This window comes from Oncorhynchus nerka, linkage group LG28, assembly GCF_034236695.1.
Source record: "Oncorhynchus nerka isolate Pitt River linkage group LG28, Oner_Uvic_2.0, whole genome shotgun sequence".
NCBI lineage: Eukaryota > Metazoa > Chordata > Actinopteri > Salmoniformes > Salmonidae > Oncorhynchus > Oncorhynchus nerka.
Window position 1 is genome coordinate 4,638,542 of NC_088423.1, and position 16,963 is coordinate 4,655,504.

General features: G+C 41.5%; 1 protein-coding gene across 1 annotated transcript in view; it reads right to left on the minus strand.

Annotated features, from left to right (window-relative positions):
- Positions 1–16,963, minus strand: part of LOC115121610 (protein kinase C epsilon type-like) — a 225,878-nt gene that overhangs the window by 124,343 nt on the left and 84,572 nt on the right. The window contains 1 exon segment of the mRNA XM_065013213.1: positions 12,926–12,989. Within this exon segment, the coding sequence (XP_064869285.1) occupies positions 12,926–12,989 (64 nt within the window).

Sequence of the window (16,963 nt, forward strand, 5' to 3'; positions counted from 1 at the left end):
TTGTTTAAGGGCTTGTTGATGTAGACCAGTACTGACGGGAGGCAGGCAGCCAGTGAGTCTCGTTACAGATGCCTGCCAGCTCCTTTAGTACAAAACAAGCTGCTCACACTCCTTTCTCTCCCTCTCCTTTCTCTCCCTCTCATTTTTCTCCCTCTCCATCGCTCTCTCATTTTACCTCACTCTCCTTTATCTCCCTCTCCTATTTCTCCCTCTCCATCTATCTGTCATTTTCCCTTACTCTCCTTTTCCTCCCTCTTCATTTTTCTCCCTCTCCATCTCTCTTTCATTTTTCCTCCCTCTTCTTTCTCTCTCTCCATCTCTCTCTCATTTTCCCTCACTCTCCTTTCTCTCCCTCTCTTTTCTCTTCCACTCCATCTCTTTCTCATTTTGCCTCTCTCTCCTTTCTCTCCCTCTTTCTCTCCTTCTCCATCTCTCTCTAATTTCCCTCACTCTTCTTTCTCTCCTCCATCTCTCTCTAATTTTCCCTCATTCTTCTTTCTCTCCCTCTCCATCTCTCTCTCTCTCATTTCTCTCCCTCTCCTTTCTCTCTCTCTCCATCTCACTCTCCTTTCTCTCTCTCTCCATCTCACTCTCCCTTCTCTCATTTTCCCTCTCTCTCTTCTGTTCTTCACTCAGCAAGTTGGGCATACTCTCAACATGGATGACAGAGCATCTGTCTGTACTCTGCCATTCTTTACTAACACTTCTCCAACTTGATGCTTTGACCTTAAGCAGAGCTTTGACCAACCAAAGCCACAACCCCAGCTATAACGAGCTATAACACAGCAATAACACAGTAATATCAACGCTAGGACACAGTTGTAACACAGTTATAACCAACTATAGCACAGTTATAACACAGCTCTAACAAAGCTATAACAAAGCCAAAAACAGCTGTAACACAGTTATAACACAGCTATAACACAGCTTGGACACAGTTGTAACACAGTTATAACACAACTATAACACAGCTAGGACACAGCTGTAACCCAGCTATAACAAAGCCAAAAACAGCTGTAACACATCAATAACACAATACTATCAAAGCTAGGACACAGTTGTAACACAGTTATAACACAACTATAACACATTTATAACACAGCTAGGACACATCTAGGACACAGCTATGACACAGCTGTAACACAATTATAACACAGTTGTAACACAGCTGTAAAATAGTTATAAAACAGCAATAACACATTTATAACCACAGTTATAACACAATTATTATGCAGCTATAACACAGTTATAATACAACTAGAACAGTTTTGACACAGCTGTAACAAAGTTATAACACAGTTGCAACACAGTTATAACAGAGCTAGAACACAGTTATAACACAGCTAGAAGATAGCTATCACACAGCTGTAACACAGTTATAATACAACTAGAACAGTTTTGACACAGCTGTAACAGTTACAACACAGCTATAACACAGTTATAACAGAGCTAGAACACCGTTAAAACACAGCTAGAAGATAGCTATGACACAGCTGTGACACAGTTATAGCACAGTTGTAACACAGTTGTAACATAGATGTAAAACAGTTATAACACGGCTATAGCACAATTATAACGCACCTATAACACAGTTATAACACAGCTAGAACACAATAATAACACAGCTAGGACACAATAATAACACAGCTAGAAGATAGCTATGACACAGCCGTAACACAGTTATAGCGCAGCTATAACACAGCTTGGACACAGTTGTAACACAGTTATAACACAACTATAACACAGCTAGGACACAGCTATGACACAGCTGTAACACAGCTATAACAAAGCCAAAAACAGCTGTAACACATCAATAACAATACTATCAAAGCTAGGACACAGTTGTAACACAGTTATAACACAACTATAACACATTTATAACACAGCTATGACACAGCTGTAACACAATTATAACACAGTTGTAACACAGCTGTAAAATAGTTATAAAACAGCTATAACACATTTATAACCACAGTTATAACACAATTATTATGCAGCTATAACACAGTTATAATACAACTAGAACAGTTTTGACACACCTGTAACAAAGTTAGAACACAGTTGCAACACAGTTATAACAGAGCTAGAACACAGTTATAACACAGCTAGAAGATAGCTATCACACAGCTGTAACACAGTTATAATACAACTAGAACAGTTTTGACACAGCTGTAACAGTTACAACACAGCTATAACACAGTTATAACAGAGCAAGAACACAGTTAAAACACAGCTAGAAGATAGCTATGACACAGCCGTAACACAGTTATAGCACAGTTGTAACACAGTTGTAATACAGCTGTAACACAGTTTTAACACAGCTAGAACACAATAATAACACAGCTAGAACACAGTTATAACACAGCTAGAACACAGTTATAACACAGCTAGAATACACGTATAACAAGTTGTAACACAGCTAGAACAGTTATAACACAGCTAGAACACATTTACAACTCAGTTATAACACAGCCAGAACACATGTTTGTGTGTGTCAGAACGTTGTGTTCCTAGACGTCTTTAACCCGCCAGTCTAGCAGGAGATTCCACCAAAACCAGAGATTTGTTCTACATATTGATCCCTTGTATTGACTGTGGACTTGACACAGCTCATCAATGCAGTGAATGAGTGCAACACAAGTAGTGGGAAAGGGATACACTACCTAGGAAGAAGAAGAGTTATTGTGGGGTAAATGTGAGGTCACACAAACACAAACACAGACACACACTCTAACATGTGCACACACATCTACAGTTGAAGTCAGAAGTTTACAAAAACTTAAGTTGGGGTAATTTTAAAACTCGTTTTTCAACCACTCTAAAACATTTTGTTAACAAACTATAGTTTTCGCAAGTCGGTTAGGACATCCACTTTGTGCATGACACATTTACATTTTCCAACAATCGTTTACAGACAGATTATTTTACAGACAGATTTATCTTATAATTCACTGTATCACAATTCCAGTGGGTCAGAAGTTTACATACACTAAGTTGACTGTGCCTTTAAACAGCTTGGAAAATTCCAGAAAAATATGTAATGGCTATAGAAGCTTCTACCCGTGGATGTGTTTCAAGGCCTAGCTTCAAACTCAGTGCCTCTTTGCTTAACATCATGGTAAAATCAAAAGAAATCAGCCAAGACCTCAGAAAAAAAATTGTAGACCTCCACAAGTCTGGTACGTCCTTGGGAGCAATTTCCAAACGCCTGAAGGTACCACGTGCATCTGTACAAACAATAGTACGCAAGTATAAACACCATGGGACCACGCAGCCGTCATACCGCTCAGGAAGGAGACTCGTTCTGTCTCCTAGAGTTGAACGTACTTTGGTGCGAAAAGTACAAATCAATCCCAGAACAACCGCAAAGGACCTTTTGAAGATGCTGGAGGAAACAGGTACAAAAGTATCTATATCCACAGTAAAACGAGTCCTATATCGACATAACCTGAAAGGCCACTCAGCAAGCAAGGAACATTATGTGGATATATTGAAGCAAACCTTGCAAGCCGAAGAACACCATCCCAACCGTAAAGCATGGGGGTGGTAGCATCCTGTTGTAGGGGTGCTTTGCTGCAGGAGGGACTGGTTGACTTCACAAAATAAATGGCATCATGAGGGAGGAAGATTATGTGGATAGATTGATGCAACATCTCAAGACATCAGTCAGGAAGTTAATGCTTGGTCGCAAATGGGTCTTCCAAATGGACAATGACCCCCAAGCATACTTCCAAAGTTGTGGCAAAATGGCTTAATGACAACAAAGTCAAGGTATTGGAGTGGCCATCACAAAGCCCTGACCTCAATCCTATAGAACATTTGTGGACAGAACTGAAAAAACGTGTGCGGACAAGGAGGCCTACAAACCTGATTCAGTTACGCCAGCTCTGTCAGGAGAAATGGGCCAAAATTCAACCAACTTATTGTGGGAAGCTTGTGGAAGGCTTCCCGAAACGTTTGACCAAAGTTAATCAAATGAAAGGCAATGCTACCAAATACTAATTGAGTGTTTGTAAACTTCTGACCCACTGGGAATATGATGAAAGCAATAAAAGCTGAAATAAATATTTCTCTCTACTATTATTCTGACATTTCACATTCTTAAAATAAAGTGGTGATCCTAACTGACCTAAGACAAGGAATTTTTACTAGGATTAAATGTCAGGAATTGTGAAAAACGGAGTTTAAATGTATTGGCTAAGGTGTATGTAAACTTCATACTTCAACTGTACATACACAGTACACATTAAGAGTAGAGGTCGACCGTTATGATTTTTCAACGCCGATACCAATACCGATTATTGGAGGACAAAAAAAGTCGATACCGATTAATCGGACGATTTTTAAAATGTTTTGTAATAATGACAATTACAACAATACTGAATGAACACTTATTTTAACTTAATATAATACATCAATAAAATCTATTTAGCCTCAAATAAATAATGAAACATGTTCAATTTGGTTTAAATAATGCAAAAACAAAGTGTTGGAGAAGAAAGTAAAAGTGCAATATGTGCCATGTAAGAAAGCTTTAATTATCTCTTGGAACTACCCATCAACTCATCCCTGACCGAATTGTCATCAACTGACAATAATTCAAGATAATGCAAGTTGGACCCAAAATATTACTAAAAATATTAATATTCCGAAATCACAACTGAAATATAGTGAAACACAGCTTTCTTTTCTTAAAACCCTGTCATCTCAGATTTTGAAATGATGCTTTATCAGCCAAAGAATGACAAGCATTTGTCCAAATTTCAGGTTTCAAGACTAGTCATTCAACTGAGACTTCTTCTCTGTATCACGGAGGCGCTCCGCAAATCAGAAAAGCTAACTCAAATTAAATTGCTTATCTTTGATGACCTATCGGCTGTTTTCATCAACCAAGACTCCCAGTTAGACAGCAAATGTTCATTTTGTCCCATAAAGATTATTTTTATACCTGAATACCTCCTTTGTTCTTTAGTTTGCGTGGCGAGAGAAACCCACTCCTCACCACGTGCTCTCACCACTGGTGTCCCCCAGGGCTCTATTCCAAATTATATCCATAATATCGCAGAAACAAGTCAACATTTTTGTAATCAATCCTCACATGTTCTTCAAATATCTATGCAGATAATATATCAATCTTCTCCTTTCCCCCAGTAGGAGCGACCAGGCACAATGGCGTGCCTTTATCATGTCTGCACAAATCACTCTGGAGCCACCACCTGACCACTGAACCTCGGCAATGTGGTCCTTCACGCTCTTTTCAAAATAAAGGACTGAAACTGTGTCTTGTGACACTAGACACATTACGGTTGAAAAAAGGAATCTGGTTGATATCCCATTCACTGCTCAAACCTAGGGATGCATAGGAACACAGAGGTTTCTAAATAACATCCCTTCCTGATTGGATTTTTCACGGGTTCATGCCTGCAATATCCGCAGTTATGTTATACTCACACAATATTTTTACAGTTTTGGAATCCAGGCACTGTCATCTCCCTAAGCTGTCAATTACTGCATATTCTAGCATTTTGTCTGACAAAATGCCTGTTTACATTAAACCCCTATTTTTCCAAAATGAAAATAGTGCCCCCTAGTTTCAAGAGGTTCCTTCTCTCAGAACATGAGAACATATCCAAGCTGGTGGTTCCTTTTGAACGTGAGTCTTCAATATTCCATGGTAAGCTTTAGGTTGTAGTTATTATAGGAATTATAGGACTATTTCTCTCTAGGCCATTTGATCAGTTCATATACCTTTGACTATTGGATGTTCTTACCTTGGCCTGCTAGTATTGCCAGTGTAACAGTATAGTTCCCGCTCAGCCTCTCAAAACTCGCTCCTACCTGGGCTCCCAACCACGAACAAACTCCAACAGCCACCCAGGACAGCGGCGTCAATCACCACCTTCCAGAGACACCTGAAACCCCTACCTCTTTAAGGAATACCAGAGGATAAAGTTTGAAACGCTTTAGTGCACCCTCCCCCTTAAAAGACCTAGATGCTAAAGCCATTTTCACACTGGATGTCATCGCCTTTGTAAGGTTTCTGGATGACTGCCTTGCCTGGTTCAATGACTTTGCAGACAGAGTTCAGTGTGTCAAATCGGAGGGCATGCTGTCATCAACTGACAGTCTCTATGCATAATGCCACGGGTTCAATATTACTACAAAATATTTTTCTGAAATCATCAATGAAATGTTGCTCTTGCTGCCTTTTCCCTAATCCACCCTGTCATCTCAGATTTTGAAATTATGCTTTACAGCCAAAGTCATTGGACACTTTGTGCTTTATCGATACCTCATAGCATTATGCCAGCTACAGCACTCCTTCCGTGGCCTCCAAAATCTTAAAAGCAAGTAAAACCAAATGCATCTTTGATGAGCTTCGCTGCCTGTTTTCACTCACAAGACTCCCAGTTAGACAGCAAATGTTCATTTTGTCCCATAAAGATTATTTTTTATAGGAAATACCTCCCTTTGTTCTTTACGTGTTGGTTAGAAACCCAAACTCTCCTTCACAGACTCACATCAAAAATCTTCCAAATTAGAAAATAAATCAAGAAACATGGCTTTTTTTATAATTCCTCAAGGTGTTTTCAAATATCCTCCTTCACTATACAACCGGGCCAGTTGGCTTCCCAGTAAAACTGGACTATCCTACCGATCCTCAATTTCGGCGGTGTCATCTACAAAATCACTTGAACACTCTACCAGCAAACTGGATGCAGTCTATCCTTCCATCCGTTTTGTCACAAAACCTAAACCACCCACCACTGTGTCTTGTGACTCTAGACACTGGCCCTAAAACATATTGGTTGATACCCATTCACTGGCTCAAGGTCATCTACAAGTCCATGCTAAATAAAGTCCCTTCCTCAGTTCACTTTCACGATGGCAACACCCATCCAATCCAGCAGGTGTATCTCACTGATCATCCCTAAAGCCAACACCTCATTTGGCCGCCTTTCGTTCCAGTACAGTTCTGTTATACTCACAGACAATATTTTTACAGTTTTGGAAACGTTAGTGTTTTCTATCCTAAGCTGTCAATTATATGCATATTCTAGCATTTTGTCCTGACAAAATAGCTGAAGTTGGAGACTTTATTTTTCCAAAAATGAAAATCAGCTATCCCCAGTTTCAAGAGGTTCCTTGCTGTAGAACATGAGAACAATAAAGCTGGTGGTTCCATTTTCACCTACCTCATCCCCATACTGTTTTTATACTGTTTTTTTTTTATTTATTTATTTACCTTTTCTGCTCTTTTGCCATTTGTATATCTCTACCTTTGACTATTGACCATCTGATCATTTAGTCATTGCCAGTGTTAATCTGCAAAATTGTATTATTCGCCTACCTCCTCATACCTTTTGCACCATTGTATATAGACTGCCCATTTTTTTCTACTGTGTTATTGACTTGTTAATTGCGTTACCCATGCAACTCTGTGTTGTCTGTTCAACACTGCTAGTCTCATCTTGAGGTGAAGTTTGAAACGCTATTAGTGCCTACCTGGTTAAATAAAGGTGAAATAAAAAATTTAAAAAACCAGCCTAATCTCGGGAGTTGATAGGCTTGAAGTCATAAACAGCAGAGCTGCTGGCAAAATACACGAAAGTGCTGTTTGAATGAATGCTTATGAGCCTGCTGGTGCCTACTATCGCTCAGTCAGACTGCTCTATCAAATCATAGACTTAATTATAACATAATAACACACAGAAATTGTCATGGCAGATTTCCTCCTGAAACAAGGATCGGACCGTGGTAGGTGTCCATGGTTTTTAATAAGAAAAACTAAACATGAACACAAATACAAAATAATAAAGTGAACTGGCAACGAAACAGTTCTGTGTGGCAGAAACACTGACACAGGAAATAATCACCCACAAAATACCCAAAGAATATGGCTGCCTAAATATGGTTCCCAATCAGAGACAATGATAGACAGCTGCCTCTAATTGAGAACCAATCTAGGCAACCATAGACATACAATTTACCTACACAGGAAACAGCCCCATAAACATACAACCCCCTAGACAAGACAAACACATAAAATCCCCATGTCACACCCTGACCTAATCAAAATAATAAAGAAAACAAAGATAACTAAGGCCAGGGCATGACAGAAATGCGAGCCTAAGGTCATTAATATGGTCGAATCTGGAAACTATCATCTCGAAAACAAGACGTTTATTCTTTCAGTGAAATACGGAACCATTCTGTATTTTATCTAACGGGTGGCATCCATCAGTCTAAATATTCCTGTTACATTGCACAACCTTCAATGTTATGTCATAATTATGTAAAATTCTGGCAAATTAGTTCGCAATGAGCCAGGCGTCCCAAACTGTTGCATACAGTGCCTTGCGAAAGTATTCGGCCCCCTTGAACTTTGCAACCTTTTGCCACATTTCAGGCTTCAAACATAAATATATAAAACTGTATTTTTTTGTGAAGAATCAACAACAAGTGGGACACAATCATGAAGTGGAACGACATTTATTGGATATTTCAAACTTTTTTAACAAATCAAAAACTGAAAAATTGGGCGTGCAAAATTATTCAGCCCCTTTACTTTCAGTGCAGCAAACTCTCTCCAGAAGTTCAGTGAGGATCTCTGAATGATCCAATGTTGACCTAAATGACTAATGATGATAAATACAATCCACCTGTGTGTAATCAAGTCTCCGTATAAATGCACCTGCACTGTGATAGTCTCAGAGGTCCGTTAAAAGTGCAGAGAGCATCATGAAGAACAAGGAACTGTTGTGAAGAAGTTTAAAGCCGGATTTGGATACAAAAAGATTTCCCAAGCTTTAAACATCCCAAGGAGCACTGTGCAAGCGATAATATTGAAATGGAAGGAGTATCAGACCACTGCAAATCTACCAAGACCTGGCCATCCCTCTAAAATTTCAGCTCATACACGGAGAAGACTGATCAGAGATGCAACCAAGAGGCCCATCCTCACTCTGGATGAACTGCAGAGATAAAAAGTGTCGTTTAAAGTTTGCCACAAGCCACCTGGGAGACACACCAAACATGTGGAAGAAGGTGCTCTGGTCAGATGAAACCAAAATTGAACTTTTTGGCAACAATGCAAAACGTTATGTTTGGCGTAAAAGCAACACAGCCCATCACCCTGAACACACCATCCCCACTGTCAAACATGGTGGTGGCAGCATCATGGTTTGGGCCTGCTTTTCTTCAGAAGATGGTTAAAATTGATGGGAAGATGGATGGAGCCAAATACAGGACCATTCTGGAAGAAAACCTGATGGAGTCTGCAAAAGACCTGAGACTGGGACGGAGATTTGTCTTCCAACAAGACAATGATCCAAAACATAAAGCAAAATCTACAATGGAATGGTTCAACATATCCAGGTGTTAGAATGGCCAAGTCAAAATCCAGACCTGAATCCAATCGAGAATCTGTGGAAAGAACTGAAAACTGCTGTTCACAAATGCTCTCCATCCAACCTCACTGAGCTCGAGCTGTATTGCAAGGAGGAATGGGAAAAAATGTCAGTCTCTCAATGTGCAAAACTGATAGAGACATACCCCAAGCGACTTACAGCTGTAATCGCAGCAAAAGGTGGTGCTACAAAGTATTAACTTAAGGGGGCTGAATAATTTTGCACGCCCAATTTTTCAGTTTTTGATTTGTTAAAAAAGTTTGAAAAATCCAATAAATGTCGTTCCACTTCATGATTGTGTCCCACTTGTTGTGGTTTTATATCTTTATGTTTGAAGCCTGAAATGTGGCAAAAGGTCGCAAAGTTCAAGGGGGCCGAATACTTTCGCAAGGCACTGTATACACTGACTCCGTGTGCAATGAACGCAAGAGAAGAGACTAAATTTCACCTGGTTAATATTACCTGCGAACCTGGATTTCTTTTAGCTAAATATGCAGGTTAAAAAATATACACTTCTGTGTATTGATTTTAAGAAAGGCATTGGTGTTTATGGTTAGGTACACGTTGGAGCAACGACAGTCCTTTTTTGCGAATGCGCACTGCATCGATTATATGCAACGTAGGACACGCTAGATATACTAGTAATATCATCAACCATGTGTAGTTATAACTAGTGATTATGATTGATTAGGTTTAATGCTAGCTAGCACCTTACCTTGTTTTCTTACTGCATTCGCGTAACAGGCGGGCTCCTCGTGAGGCAGGTGGTTAGAGCGTTGGACTAGTTAACTGTAAGGTTGCAAGATTGAATCCCTGAGCTGACAAGATAAAAATCTGTCTTTCTGCCCCTGAACAAGGCAGTTAACCCACTGTTCCAAGGCCGTCATTGAAAATAAGAATGTGTTCTTAACTGACTTGCCTGGTTAAATAAAGATTAAATAAAGGTGTAAAAAAGTAATAAAAATAACAAAAAATCAGCAAAATCGTCGTCCAAAATACCCATTTCTGATTGCTATGAAAACTTGAAATCGGCCCTAATTAATCGGCCATTCCGATTAATCGGTCAACCTCCAATTAAGAGCACAGTGCTCTTGTCCTCTCTTATCAATGAAATGACTGTGGTCTATTAAAAGCAGCAGACATTGTCAGACTATTTCTCAGAAAACTGGGGTCCCTACTTATATACAATTGAATAATCAATGAATATGTAAAAGGGGCATTGAAAGAGAGAATCGTACAGCCGAGGGCTACAGCCAGGGTTATATAGCATGAATTAATAACCATGTAGCTATAGCCAGAGACAGAGGAAAGCAGCTCCCTGGATCCCTACACTACCCTGTTTTATATTACAGGTACTGAGGACACTACCCTTGTTCTGACCTATCTAGCTAGGATAAAAGGACATGAATGTCTCTTAGTATCAAAGCAAATCATATTTTACAACAATGGATTTATATTTGAATATGTACAGTTAATTCACTCATCAGGTGTAAAGGGAAGCGAACCCTAACCTTATCCATCGCAGGAAAAACGTTGCACTGTGCGGGCGTGATACACTAATTCATGATAATGGTAATGAAGTAATCAGAGTACTTATGATGAAGTAGTTCATGATGAATGTCAGTGTATTATTATTGTTGACAGAGACAGACCAATGGTTGCCATTCTGACGTATTTTTACTCCTACTTTCCAGTGAGTCACTAACGCTACTAACAGTCACAGGAAATGCTAATTGTCCATTTCCTTATGTAACATTGATTATCAAGCCGTATATTTAACTCATGTAGACTTCTCTCACTGTCACATTAAGGAGAGAGAGAGAGAAGAGAAGAAAGGAGCGAGAAACAAGATAAATAATTGAAACCACTCCCCCGGGACTCTCCCTCTGGACACACCCACCCCCCTGGACACACCCACCCCTCCGGGACACTCCCTCTGGACACACCCAACCCCTGGACACACCCACACCCTTGGCCACACCCATACTCCTGGACCCCCCCCACATCAGTGAGATCATGTTGAGTGATCAAGCCACCTGAAATGAGACCCTCGGGGTGACCGAATGAAGAGAGGAACAGACAGATGAGAGGGTCTTCTCCTTTTAGGGGCTCTGATCAGCTTCCGGGAGAAGGATAGGATGGGTGGGACGGCAGAGAGAGAGAGAGAGAGAGGGCGAGAGAGAGAGAGACAGAGAGAAATACCACTAAGTGTGCAATCACAGCAGTAAGATTAGTGAACTGTTGCCACAAGAAAAGGGCAACAGGTGAAGAGCAAACACCATTGTAAATACAACCCATATTTATGTTTATTTATTTTCCCTTTTGTACTTTAAGTATTTGCACATCATTACAACACTGTATTTAGCCATAATATGACATTTGAAATGTCTCTATTTCTTTTGAACTTTTGTAAGTAAAATGTTTATTATCGATTTCACTTTCTTTGGCAATGTAAACATGTTTCCCATGCCAATACAGCACTTTGAATTTAATTGAATCGAGAGAGGGACAGGGAGAGAGAGAGAGAGAGAGAGAGAGAGAGAGAGAGAGGAGAGAGAGAGAGAGAGGGACAGGGAGAGAGAGAGAGAGAGAGAGAGAGGGGGGACAGAAAGAGACAGAGAGAGAGAGAGAGAGAGCAAGAGAGAGATGGGCAGAAACGGAGAGAGGCGGAGAGAGACAGTCCCCTAAGCAAGCTGGTCCTGGGGCTCTGTTCATAAACACAAACAGACCCCACAGAGCCCCAGGACAGCAACACAATTAGACCCAACCAGATAATGAAAAAACAAAAATATTATTTCTTGAGACATTGGAAAGATTTTTTTTTAAACTGAGCAAACTAGAATGCTATTTGGCCATAAACAGAGAGTGCACAGTGGCAGAATACCTGACCACTGTGACTGACCCAAACTTAAGGAAAGCTTTGACTATGTACAGACTCAATGAGCATAACCTTGCTATTGAGACTGGCCGCCGTAGGTAGACCTGGCTCTCAAGAGAAGACAGGCTATGTGCTCACTGCCCACAAAATGAGGTGAAAACTGAGCTGCACTTCCTAACCTCCTGCCAGCTGTATGACCATATTAGAGACACATATTTCCCTCAGATTACACAGATCCACAAAGAATTTGAAAACAAACCCAATTTTGATAAACTCCCATAACTATTGGGTGAAAAACCACAGTGTGCCATCACAGCAGGAAGAAAAGGACAACCAGGGAAGAACAAACACCATTGTAAATACAACCTATATTCATGTTAATTTATTTTCCCTTTTTTACTTTAACTATTTCAACATCACTACAACACCGTATACAGACATAATATGACATTTGAAATGTCTTTATTCTTCTTTTGTGAGTGTAATGTTTACTGTTATTTTTTTTATTGATAATTTCACTTCTGTTCATTATCCATTTCACCTGCTTTGACAAAGTTAACATATGTTTCCCATACCAATAAAGCCCTTAAATTGAATGTAATGTAATTGAAAGAGAAAACGAGAGAAAACGCCTTACTTTCACTAGAGGATCCAGACAGGTCCATGATGACGTACACCTTCCCCTCAGGCTCCAAGTCAATCTGGAAGAGAACAACACAACACAACAAACTGTCAGCCTTCATACTGGACTGAAACCATTTTATAGTATGCTATGGCAGCATGAAACCATATCAGTGACAGTACATTCACACACACACACACACACACACACACACACACACACACACACACACAGAGAAGGCTGGTGGGAGGAGCTATAGGAAGATGGACGTGCTCATTCTAAATGCCGGAATGGTATAAATGGAACAATATTAAACACATCAAACATATGGAAACTACATTGGACTCTGTTCCAGGAATTCCATTCCAGCCATTATGAGGATGTCCTCCCATATCTCATCTCACCAGCCTCCACTGACAAACAGGCGCGCACACACACACATACTGTACAGTATTGATTTGAGCAGCAGAGGAGAGGGATGCTTTTGCAGTAATGGCTCTCAGGAGCTAATGAAAACTTAATGGCTGCTTTATCAAAACAGGAACAGAGGAGGAAATGGGATGGAACTGCAGTGGCCTGGCTTATAAACGCAGTCCTGTAGACGTGTGTGTGTGTGTGTGTGTGTGTGTGTGTGTGTGTGTGTGTGTGTGTGTGTGTGTGTGTGTGTGCAGTAACACCATGTTATCAGGTTGCTGAATACTGCAGTACAAGACCAGGAGAGTCCTGAGTTACAGCTTTGTGGGCACATGGAGCATTTACATCCGTTCACCCATGGCACTCTAAACCCCCCCCCCCCCCCCCCACACACACAAACACTCGCCCATCGATTACCAAGCCTGAGCTCCCTGGGGGTTCTACTGGGCATAGGCAGACGAGATTGAGCTCATGTACATGTGTTTGTTAGCTCGGCTCATAAGAGAGAGTGGGCAGGGATTGCGGCGGCTGGGGCTCAGAGTTTCTACCGGCAGCAGCCTCCCACAGCCAGTCCATAATCCTCCTCTGCACAGTACACATAGACACACACACACACACGCAGACACACACACAGGTACACACACACACATGTCTGCAGGACTGTGTTAAATCAGGCCACTGCACTCACATCCATTTCCTCATCTGGCCCTGTTTTGATAAAGTACATCACCGCAGAGAGGACGTGGGCTGTTTTGATAAAGCACTGCAGAGAGGACATGGGCTGTTTTGATAAAGCACTGCAGAGAGGACATGGTGTAAGAGTTTTCCTCCTCCTCGTCGTCTGAGGAGGAGAGGCGAGAAGGATCGGAGGACCAATGCGCAGCGTGGTAAGTGTCCATGGTTTTTTAATAACAGAATCTCAACACATGAACACACTACAAAACAATAAACGTGGCAAAACCCGAAAACAGTCCTATCTGGTGCAGAGAAGACAGAGCCAGGAAACAATCACCCACCAATCCCAACACAAAACAGGCTACCTAAATATGGTTCCCAATCAGAGACAATGACCAACACCTGCCTCTGATTGAGAACCATATCAGGTCAAACATAGAAATAGACAAACTAGAAACTCAACATAGAATGCCCACCCAGCTCACGTCCTGACCAACACTAAAACAAGGAAAACACACAAGAACTATGGTCAGAACGTGACAGTAACTCCCCCAAGGTGCGGACTCCGACCGCATAACCTAAGCCTATAGGGGAGGGTCTGGGTGGGCATCTGTCTGCGGTGGCGGCTCTGGCGCTGGACGTGGACCCCACCCCCCCCAAGATGCGGACTCCGACCGCACAACCTAAACAGAGAGAGAGTATAGAGGACATGGGCTGTTTTGATAAAGCACTGCAGAGGACATGGGCTGTTTTGATACAGCACTGCAGAGGACATGGGCTGTTTTGATAAAGCACTGCAGAGAGGACATGGGCTGTTTTGATACAGCATAGCACTGCAGAGAGGACATGGGCTGTTTTAATACAGCACTGCAGAGAGGACATGGGCTGTTTTGATAAATCACTTCAGAGAGGACATGGGCTGTTTTGATAAAGCACAGCACTGCAGAGAGACCATGGGCTGTTTTGATAAAGCACAGCACTGCAGATAGGACATGGGCTGTTTTGATAAAGCACAGCACTGCAGATAGGACATGGGCTGTTTTGATAAGCACTGCAGGGAGGACATGGGCTGTTTTGATAAATCACTGCAGAAAGGACAAGGGCTGTTTTGATAAATCACTGAGGAGAGGACATGGGCTGTTTTGATAAATCACTGCAGAAAGGACACGGGCTGTTTTGATAAATCACTGCAGAAAGGACATGGGCTGTATTGATAAATCACTTCAGAGAGGCCATGGGCTGTTTTGATAAAACACTGCAGAGAGGACATGGCCTGTTTTGATAAAACACTGCAGAGAGGACATGGGCTGTTTTGATACAGCACTGCAGAGAGGACATGGGCTGTTTTGATAAATCACTTCAGAGAGGACACGGGCTGTTTTGATAAATCACTGCAGAAAGGACACGGGCTGTTTTGATAAATCACTGCAGAAAGGACACGGGCTGTTTTGATAAATCACTGCAGAAAGGACATGGGCTGTATTGATAAATCACTTCAGAGAGGACATGGGCTGTTTTGATAAAGCACAGCACTGCAGAGAGGATATGGGTTGTTTTGATAAAGCACTGCAGAGAGGACATGGGCTGTTTTGATAAATGACAGCACTGCAGAGAAAACATGGGCTGTTTTGATAAAGCACAGCACTGCAGAGAGACCATGGGCTGTTTTGATAAAGCACAGCACTGCAGATAGGACATGGGCTGTTTTGATAAAGCACTGCAGGGAGGACATGGGCTGTTTTGATAAATCACTGCAGAAAGGACAAGGGCTGTTTTGATAAATCACTGAGGAGAGGACATGGGCTGTTTTGATAAATCACTGCAGAAAGGACACGGGCTGTTTTGATAAATCACTGCAGAAAGGACATGGGCTGTATTGATAAATCACTTCAGAGAGGCCATGGGCTGTTTTGATAAAACACTGCAGAGAGGACATGGCCTGTTTTGATAAAACACTGCAGAGAGGACATGGGCTGTTTTGATACAGCACTGCAGAGAGGACATGGGCTGTTTTGATAAATCACTTCAGAGAGGACACGGGCTGTTTTGATAAATCACTGCAGAAAGGACACGGGCTGTTTTGATAAATCACTGCAGAAAGGACACGGGCTGTTTTGATAAATCACTGCAGAAAGGACATGGGCTGTATTGATAAATCACTTCAGAGAGGACATGGGCTGTTTTGATAAAGCACAGCACTGCAGAGAGGATATGGGTTGTTTTGATAAAGCACTGCAGAGAGGACATGGGCTGTTTTGATAAAGCACAGCACTGCAGAGAGACCATGGGCTGTTTTGATAAAGCACAGCACTGCAGATAGGACATGGGCTGTTTTGATAAATCACTGCAGAAAGGACAAGGGCTGTTTTGATAAATCACTGAGGAGAGGACATGGCTGTTTTGATAAATCACTGCAGAAAGGACATGGCCTGTTTTGATAAATCACTGCAGAAAGGACATGGGCTGTTTTGATAAAACACTGCAGAGAGGACATGGGCTGTTTTGAAAAATCACTGCAGAAAGGACATGGGCTGCTTTGATAAATCCCTGCAGAAAGGACACGGGCTGTTTTGATGAATCACTGCAGAAAGGACATGGGCTGTATTGATAAATCACTTCAGAGAGGCCATGGGCTGTTTTGATACAGCACTGCAGAGAGGACATGGGCTGTTTTGATACAGCACTGCAGAGAGGGCATGGGCTGTGTTGATACAGCATAACACTGCAGAGAGGACATGGGCTGTTTTGATAAAACGCTGCAGAGAGGACATGGGCTGTTTTGATACAGCATAGCACTGCAGAGAGGACATGGGTTGTTTTGATACAGCATAGCACTGCAGAGAGGACATGGGCTGTTTTAATACAGCATAGCACTGCAGAGAGGACATGGGCTGTGTTGATACAGCATAGCACTGCAGAGAGGACATGGGCTGTTTTGATAAAACGCTGCAGAGAGGACATGGG